Here is a 10,000-nt window from a genome sequence, read left to right on the forward strand (position 1 = left end):
AAATAGAAAATATATATGTGATACGTAAAGTACGTGTTTGCGAAGTGATACTAAAAGAGAATAAATAATATTCGACGTTCGCATAGGCAGAAAATTTAAACAATGAAAATATTATTATCATCAAGGAAAATGTTATGTCAAATACTGTTTCGATATTAAACGATCGATTTACTTATTGTGCAGGTAAGTTAATAGATTATTCACGATCATCAATCATAATCAAGGATCATCATTAAGGGGCGATAAATATTATTAATCAAATTGTAATTTTTTAGAAATACTTTTATGATCATCAGAAAAGGAATTTTATCTTCTGATCAATCATGGATGGTACGATGAAATAGTATTATTTCTAAGAATGGATTTATTAATAGACACGAATATTATACAGGTAATCATTATTATTTGTATCTGTCATTTGATTTATTAGAAATTATGCAAATTAATTTTCCATTATGAAAGATAAGTTATAATAAATTATTACGACATTTGATTTGTTAAGTTTTAAAAGACGAGAAGATAATAAAACGTTGTGCAAACAATTGCGAGTAAATGGAAAAGGCTAAGGGATAGGTAATGGCGGATAAAAAGTTAATCGGCCGCGTGTGCGGTGAACTATTTAATTTGCGTTAGCGGTGGCATCAGTGGTGTGAGCGTAAAGTTACACCGAGCTCTCTCGGTCTTTGAGGTTGCAGGCCAAGTTTGGTTGGTGGTTGATGGTATTCGCTAGAGATAAAGAGAAAGGGGTATGAAGGAGGGATGGAGGGATGGAGAGAGGGAGGGAGGAACGAGAAGGGGAAAGGGAGAGAGACGAGAGATAGGAAGGGTGGACGAAGCTGGTAACGTAACAGGATGGTGGCTGCCATAGGTATATAGATGTACTCTTAAGGTGAGGGTTAGAGAGCGAAGGGGGATTGTGTAAGATGGTCTCGAAGGGATGAGGATTGGTAAAATGATGGGAAGGGATAGAAGGAGAAAAGGAAAAGAGGAGAAAGAGGAGTAGGTTTGAGATTGTGGTCTGAGGTTCTCGTAAGCTTCTAGAAACTCGTATTGCCTCCTTTCTCCCCCTCCTCCCCCTCCCCCGCCGCGCCAGCCGCGCATGTCGTGAAAATCCACACGCACATTATATATACATATGTATAAACAAATACAAATGGAAATACGTAAGATATACGTTCGTATACGGATACATACGTATACTAAGTTACGTAGGTACGTACACAGTTGTTAAAAGGTCGGTATCGTGAGCAAAACGAAGAAACCGACCGTCAACGAAGATAACCGTATACACCCGAGGACCGATTCACCGCGAAACTTGATTCGACTCGAGCGCGAGCAGCCGGTCAGTCTCTCGCTGACGCTCGGTGCGACGAGTACTGATCGGTTTGGTTATGGACAGGAGGTTTCGTGTGTGCACATAGATCATTATTAAATTCTACATATTATAAATAAAAAAAGGGAGATTAATAAACATAAAGAGTTCTGCGAGGACAGTTAATTCGACCTTCTCCTCCTTCGAGGAGAGGGCGGAGGGCGATAAGTCCTCCGCCTTGATAGGTCTCTACCCTCTTCATCTTTCTTTCTCTCTTTCTTTCTTTCATTCTTTCTTTCTTTCTTTCTTTCTTTCTTTCTTTCTTTCTCTTTATTATCATTATAAAGTAAAATATTTTTTCCGGGAGGTTCGTTCTTCGGAGAAAAATTTCGATTAACGTCAAAAATGAAGTTCGTTCGAGGTATCCTTCGACGGGCATGGAAAGTAACACCGAGCCACGTGGAGCAGCGAAACCTCGTGTTCTCCACACGACTGCTTTTTATCCTTCTTCTCGTAACTGGTGAGTTTTTTTTTATATATATATATATAAATATATATGTATACATATATAAATAGAGGAGATATTTAGAAAATTATTAAACGTTTAATAATTTGAGCTTTTTCATACGATAAGGATTTCGTGAGATTAATTTAACGTTAAAAAGTTTTTTCTTCTTTCGTAAAATTATTAAACGTTTAATAATTTGAGCTTTTTCATACGATAAGGATTTCGTGAGATTAATTTAACGTTAAAAAGTTTTTTCCCCTTTCGTAATTTTCTTTCTTTTCTTCTTGCTTTTTTCTTCTTTTTCTTTTTTTTTTTTTTTTTTGTTTTTTGTTTTTTGTTTTTTGTTTGTTAAATATCTCTTTAACGATATATCGTGCAGCGAATATTTGATAAATGCAGAGATGCAGAAATCAAAGGGCGGGCAAAACTCGCCCGACGGATTTATGGATTTGTAACGGAGAAAGTATATTTGTAATTTCATTGGTACGTTGAAAGATAGAATCCGCATGGGTTGAATTGGCTGAATGACTCGGAAAAACCGGCTGTTTTTGCGGTACGTTAAACTAGCTTGTTTGGTGAGAGCGCACGATTGCAGTGGATGATGGAAGTATTTCTGCAACTGGTGTGCAATCGTTGCCGCTGTAGGAATTCATACCCTAGAATGATGATGATGGTGGATAGCGTTTTCGTTTTAAAAAATTTTTTTTTTTTTTGCTTCTTCTTTTCATTTCTCTTTAACATATATCACATCCTTCGACGCGCTTATCGTTATTAATATTATATTATTATAATTACGTACAAACGATATCGATAATGTTAATGACGTTCCGTTAATTTTTAACGTTTTTTTTTTTTCTCTAATTTTACATAATTTATTGTAAAATTTATTGTTATGGTAAATACAGTATAACGATACGTTTTGGGGGATAATAACAATCGTCGCTACATCGTAAATTTAACATGAAAAACGGTCGATGCGAGATATCATTAGAGAAGAGAGAGAGAGAGAGAGAGAGAGAGAGAGAGAGAGAGAAAATTGATAAAATTTATATAAACGCATTGTGTTAATATGTTAAATAATAAAAAAAAGAAAAAAAGGTAAAAAGATAAAAAGAAACAAAGAAAAAAAAAGAAGAAGAAAGAAAGAAAAGAAAAAGAGAAAAAAAAGGGAAATACGTAAAATGTATAATAGTAATTTCTTAATTAAAAGAAATTACTGGTGATTAGTACGAAGATAAACAAATCGACTACGTATTAACATTTTTATGACCTTGTTTGACATATACATATACACGTAGATTCACATAACGCTATGTCATTGACTGTTGATGGTTTATCGTATACGCTTTAGAAGTATTAAGAGCGTCCCAGATAGGAAATTTACGAGAAATATGGGAAGATTAAGGATGATACAGCTAGAACGTTGGAGTATCTGACAATAAGCCGACGTATGTGGCAGAGTGAATCTGTTGTAAAGGGTGTGAAAACGCAAGCCGACGCTAACCCCTAAGCCGATTGTTCAATCACTGTGACGTTATATACATATGTATGTATATATGTATCTATGAAATTCAATTTTTTTTTTGTTTTCTTTTTTTCGTCCTTCATTTTCTTTTTGGTTTTTTTTTCTTTTCCTTTTTTTTTTCTTTTTTTTTTTTTTTTATTCATCGTTGATCACATCTCTCACGATCTCTTTTGACATTTAATATTTATTTAATAAAAATTATTTACATACGTAATATAATTTATATCGATAATTTTGTCAATGATTAAAGTTCATATATAGGAACACGATCGTTATCGTAAACGTAGTTAAAATAAACGTAGTAGGAAGATCGTGTAATAGAGTAATAATCGAGTATTCGAGTAGGCGTTAAGAGATAATATCGAGGGTTGTTTCTCTAAACAACAAGGAGACGATATACACGATAATCCAGGATATCTATGGTGGAGAGAGATTGTTGAAACAAAATTCACTTCCTTCGGTTATATGGCATCTCGAAGTTTACTGTACGTGAATTCCCTCTGCCCTGAGGATATTACTCGTACGTATTATGCGGCCTATGTATCGCGAAATTAGTCCGTACAAGCTATGTGTAGTTATGTACTATACCTAGTCTATACCTGGATTTGAGAATCTAGATATAAAGTTAATTGCCAGATTTAATTTTTCAATGTTACGAAGGAGGTCATTCTAAATAGATTCAAAAAGGCTTGAAAAAGGGATTCAGGCTTTGGGGGATTTTAAAAGGGTTGCTTTTTTAAAGGAGGACTAACTTGATTATGAGAGTAAGTTAATACGTCGATTTATTACGCGAGAAGAACACGATGTTTTCTTCTCCATCTCTATTTTATTCTTATTATTACATTTAGAATCTCGTTGAATTTCTATTCGTTCTATTATAATTGCATTTAATGTTTCTCTTCTTTTCTTATTTATTTATTTCATTTCATATATCTAACTATCGTAAAATAATAACTCGTATTTTATTTATATATAAGTATATATATATATATATATATATATATATATATATATATATATATATATATTAGTTAAATTGGATGAACTCTATTTCTTCTTCTTTAAATTTAGGTTACAGAATTGATGTGTTACATCGAAAAAGAGAAAAAGAAAGAGAAAGAAAAAACACGCGAGGAGGTTTCGTTTTGAAAATGTACTTTATATTATATATATATTTTTTGTGGGCGATTAAAATCTCTTCAAATCGTTTTAGCCATTTTTTCATTTTCTTCACGTTTTTCGTCTAGCAATGATTTTTCGTTTTCTTTTACGCTTTGATAGATCCCTTACCGTCATTAATTATACGTATTTACTCTTTGATAAGAATTTTTAGAGTTGCTATTTTACCATTGGCTTACTCTTTTTCTTTTTTTTTTTTTTTTTCGGCGAGTTTTATGCGATTTACGATCAACGTTAATGCGATAAAAGCGAAAAGTTAGTTCGATCAAAGAGAGTACCAAAGGAGCGTGTGCCTGTAATGTATGTATGTATATTATACATATATATGCTTCATATATATATATATATATATGTATATATCTATATATATATATATATCTCTGAACTGCAGCAGCACTTGGGAAGAGCCTGTGTTAATCGATCAGCCGCTTTGACATAAGCCGCGCATTAATAATTCCCACGAGAATTAACGATTACATCGTAGTAGTTACGATCGATCGATCGATAGATCGATCGATCGATTCTTTTGATGAAATTGTCGCCTTTAGATCGTATAAAAGATAAATTCATTTTTAGTCTATCTCATATATATATATATATATATATATATATATATATATATAATGTCTTATTTATATTTATATATATCTCATAAATCTTATTTATTTATTATTTAAAGTTCGAGAGAAAGAAAGAGGGAGAAAGAGAAAGAAAGAGAGAGAGAGGGGAGAGAAAGAGAGATAAAATTGATTTGAATTGATTGATAAATTCAATTGAACTCGTAAAAGTGAAATTCTCAAGTGAGGTGTAAAGTCGGTCGTTAATTAAGGTTAATACGACGGATGATCAACGTAAATCTTCCTTCATGACGTTCAGCTAATGTCGGTCAGAGATAGTGGCAAGTTCGTAGGTGGTATGTTGTAACGGGCAGTAGATAGCAATGATTTTGATCAGATGATTGAAACGGAGCTTGCACGGCATGCACAGTCCTTTCCTTTGTACATACAACTACAACATTCCACGCGCATTTCTGTTCCGCATATCTTCATTCCATTACCTACGTTATGTTCTGTGCTAACGGAAATTACGCTATTGCACGCTCGTAAAACGAATAACATTGGGTAAAAATGAAATTTATTAGTTGAAACACAGTGAACGCATAGTAAAAAAATTTGTCTGTTTCTTTTTTCTTTTCTCTCTCTCTCTCTCTCTCTCTCTCTCTCTCTCTCTCTCTCTCTCTCTCTCTCTCTCTCTCTCTCTCTCTCTCTCTCTCTCTCTCTCTCTCTCTCTCTCTTTCCCTCTTTCTTTTCTCTCGTATAACGCGTATATATCTTTCTATGTAGGTATATACGTATATACGTCCTTTATGCATTTCCCTTTTAATTACGATATTAGCTGCATGTTTCGTGGTACAAAGCTTTCGAATTCTGGGTAACGTGGAAGTACCGTTGGTTATGTTAACTTTCACAGCATAATAATAAATCGTTTTTCATTTTTCTCGGGGAAAATCTACTCCCTTTTCGGACCGTAGAAAAAACTTTGTAAATGTTTCCTTCCGTAGTATAAAAGTGGGGGAGGGAAAAAAGGTATGAGTAGTTAGTTTAGGGTTATTTCCTTCCTAGATTCGAGTGAATATTTGTTTTCTTTTTTCTTTCCTTTTTTTTTTTTTTTTTTTTGTCTTTTTTTTTCTTTTTTTTTTTTTTTTCTTTTTTTTGTCTTTTTTTTTTGTTCCTTCTTTTTCTTCTTTTCTAAGAAGACAGGACAGGAGGCTCGGGAGAAACTTTTGGGAAAAGGAAAAAATAATTTACATATGTATATACATATGTATTTATGTACATATTTGTATATATATATATATATATGTATATTATATACTCGAAAGACGCCACGTTGTAGGCGAATACAATACGAGTCTTGTTAGGGAATATTTTCCTCTCTCTATTTCTCTTTTTTTCTTCTTTATTTTTTCTTCTTTCTTCTTCTTTCTCTTTTTTTTTCACCATAGTAAATGTTTCTTCAAACCTTTGAGCTTTTACTTCTTCGACGACAATGAACAATAATAAATGCAGGAAGGAAGAGTTCTTTCTATGTACGTAAATCATGTCAAGCATTTGGATTTACAACCAACGGACTGGCCATTTCGTTCGAGTCGATAGATCGTACGAAACTATGTATGTATTTCGTATGTATTTATGTATGTATTTCGAGATGTCTGACTGTAACGGTCTTCCATCACTGTGACTTTCCTAAGTGAGTTAAGCTCTCCAGCTTGTTCATACTTTTTCATATCGCTATACGTTTTATATAAGACTAATTGATGGATCGATTGAGAGTACCATGGAAAAATGTTTAGCAGTGTTATGTTTATTGAAAATAGTTGACAAGATGAGTTTTCAACGGAACAATCAATCATATATATATATATATATCAATACATTTTTAGAAAATTTGTAAAAATATTCTAATAGATATGGACATTGATGGTTCGTAATAAAAAAAGAAATTTATTATTAAATAAACTAGTGTACGTTATTAAAGTATCTCGGATATTTTCTTTATGCCAATAAATCAACCTTCTTTTTTTTTCTTTTTTTTCTCTTTTTTTTTTTTTTTTTTTTTTTTTTTTCTAAAGAACTATCATACTCTTTTTAGTTTCCAACAAAATTTTGTATTCGTCGATGCAAAAGATTTTTCTAGGCACGTTCGCTTTCTTATATTCGGTCTCTTCGAAGTTATATACACGATAAAAGTATGAGAGAGAAAGAGAGAGAGAGAGAGAGAGAGAGAGAGAGAGAGAGAGAGAGAGGGAGAGGGAGAGAGAGAGATAGAAGTATGTCGAGCATTTACGCGTAGGGCTCGTGAATAGGTCGGGTAATTTTATGCGTCAACAATTTTCTTCCGCTTACCAGAACGACATTCGGTAGAGAGAACGTGACACGCTTATGCGAAATCTTGCTTGTTGGTGGTGATAGTTACATATGCGTCTAAGGTAAAAGAGAACGAGAACGAGAACGAGAACGAGAGAGAGAGAGAGAGAGAGAGAGAGAGAGAGGGAGAGGGAAATAGAGTATCAAAACTGGAGCATCGATATATAAAGGCGACAACTCGTTTCTACAACTTGCTGATTTCACATAAGTCATCTAGCTGACAAGAACAACGACGTTGCATGTTGCTTACAGGATTTTACTGTAGAATCTTTCTCTCCGTCTTTCTCTTTCTTTCTGATAACAACTGTACATATACTTCCTATATTTATATATATATATATATATATGTATATAGGAAGAGAAAGAGAGAGAGAGAATTTCCAAGAATCCTTTAGTTTCATAAATGGTATGTACCAGGTATGTGTTGGTTTAATAACGCGACTACACAGAAGTAATTACTCATGTACGGATAAACTTAAATCGTTTGGCCTTAGATAGAAAAGAAGACGGGTTAAGAAATTGCATACTCGACTCTTTCTCTTTCTACCATTAGAAAGATTAAGGATTATGGTGTGGCGAATTATTAACGATAACGAGGGACATTTCAATTTGTGTTAAGTTAAATTGATTTCGTTTTAATGATCGCTCTTTTTCTTTTTCTTATCTCCTTTGATATACCTCGTCGATATATTAAAAGGAAAAAGAAATAAAAGAAAAAACAAAAAAATAAATAAATAAATAAAGATAAAAATAAAAGGGAAAAAAAAAGAAAAAAAAAGAAAGAATAGAAGTTCAAATTAGATGAGGACGAGAATACAACGGTACAAATTTTTGAAGCGTTTTAATACGCTTAAGAAAAAATAAGAGATAAAACGTGATAATATTGCGTCGATAGATCGATATTGAAGAAGTTGTTAATGAGCTATAACGAGTGGCCGTTTATAGATTTTCATGTTTTTGCGGTTGATTATAAGAACAGGCGTTGATCTGTGTTTCGAGTATCCGTTTCTCGAATGCCCTCGTACACATGCCAGTGCAACGAGACCGTGCAATAATCACGTATTTGTACTATGGAATACCAAAAAGATAGATAGATAGATAGATAGAGAGAGAGAGAGAGAGAGAGGGAGGGAGGAAGGGAGGAAGGGTGGATGCTATAGCAAAGGATAACAAACGTGTGTATATTGGCTTTAGGTAGCGGTGTGAGTACGTGTATCATTTATAGAGATGCTTGTATGTGAAGTGAAGTAGAGGAGAGAGGAAGAGAGAGAGGGACAGTGAAAGATAGATAGACAGATAGAGAGAGAGAGGGAGAGAGAATTCGAAATGAGAAGATGCGGCAGGAGTGAGTGAGAGAGAGAGAGAGAGAGAGAAAGAGAGAGAGAGAGAGCGAGAGAGAGGGTGAGGAGATTTGCAGCTGTATGCGCTGAGCGCAGCAATGCAACCACCCCTTTCACAGGGGGTCAGTTTATCCTTATCGGGGGTACCGTGGCACATAAATCAAAGTGTTTACTCAGCAGCCATTGGGCGCGTGCGGTGGTACCAGGTAGGGTGAATGTGGTGAGAGAATGAGGGAGTGAGAGAGATAGAGGGATATATATATATATATATATATATATAGAGAGAGAGAGAGAGAGAGAGAGATAGACGGAGCAAACTCAGGGCTAATAATGAGCATTGGTGCTTCTCTAGTTCGTAGCGAGGAGCTCGAGCCAACCAGTCAACCCATTCACCTATCGTCAAGACTATCCGTAGCTGATTCTCCACGGCCATTCATCGTTGCGCTCGAGGATTGGAAGTTGATACACATCGAACGAAAGAGACCGAGAGAACTATCTCTCTCTCTCTCTCTCTTTCTTTTTTTCTAACGATGTCTGTCTCTCGCTCTTTTCCTTTTTTTTTTTCTTTTTTTTTCTTTTTTTTTTTTTTTTTTGCTTTTATATTTTTTCCCTTTCTCTCACTTTAGCCATGGTATACGTATATATGTCTATCTCTTTCCTACCCTTTTCTTCCTTTTTTTTTTTTTCTTTTTCCTTTTCTGCCCTTCTTCCTTTCTCCCTTTCTTTATCTTTTTCTATTTCTTTTCTTTTTCTCCATCTCTTTTTTCTCTATTCTCTACGACGTACGTTTAGCAAAGCATCAAGGAAAGAGAGAAGGAACGAAGGCATGTTGCCTTGTGAAAAATAGACGAGGGTGCTTTGGTGATAGGGATTGAAAGTTTTCCGTCGAGTTAGAGCCAAAAGAAAAGGGGGAACATCGTGCGACGTTCTTATTCCAGGCGTAATTATCGGACACGAAGAAAAGACCAACATTGAAGAAATGTAGAGCATACGAAAGGAATAAGGGAGGATCCAATGTTCTATTGTATTCTTCTTCGATCATTCTCCATTCGATTTGTGCGACGATTTGAAAGAAAAAGCTTTTGTAATATTTATGCATAATTGTTATCATTATAAAAATAATATAAAACAATTATTAAAGTTTTCACGTAATATACAACGACGATCAAAAGTTTAAACGTATGTCGTTAGTTTTATAAAGAAAGAAAA

General features: G+C 34.1%; 1 protein-coding gene across 7 annotated transcripts in view; it reads left to right on the plus strand.

Moving 5' to 3' along the window:
* The first annotated feature begins 803 nt into the window (after positions 1–803).
* Positions 804–10,000, plus strand: part of LOC124949036 (Down syndrome cell adhesion molecule-like protein Dscam2) — a 134,088-nt gene continuing 124,891 nt past the window's right edge. For 2 of the 7 annotated variants that reach the window (XM_047493517.1, XM_047493521.1), the window contains exon 1: positions 804–1,832. In XM_047493517.1, the coding sequence (XP_047349473.1) occupies positions 1,718–1,832 (115 nt within the window). In that variant the 5' untranslated portion in view covers positions 804–1,717. The remainder of the gene's footprint in view (positions 1,833–10,000) is intronic. The other 5 variants (XM_047493524.1, XM_047493525.1, XM_047493516.1 and 2 more) reach the window with 4 other exon arrangements.

Source organism: Vespa velutina, chromosome 5, assembly GCF_912470025.1.
Source record: "Vespa velutina chromosome 5, iVesVel2.1, whole genome shotgun sequence".
NCBI lineage: Eukaryota > Metazoa > Arthropoda > Insecta > Hymenoptera > Vespidae > Vespa > Vespa velutina.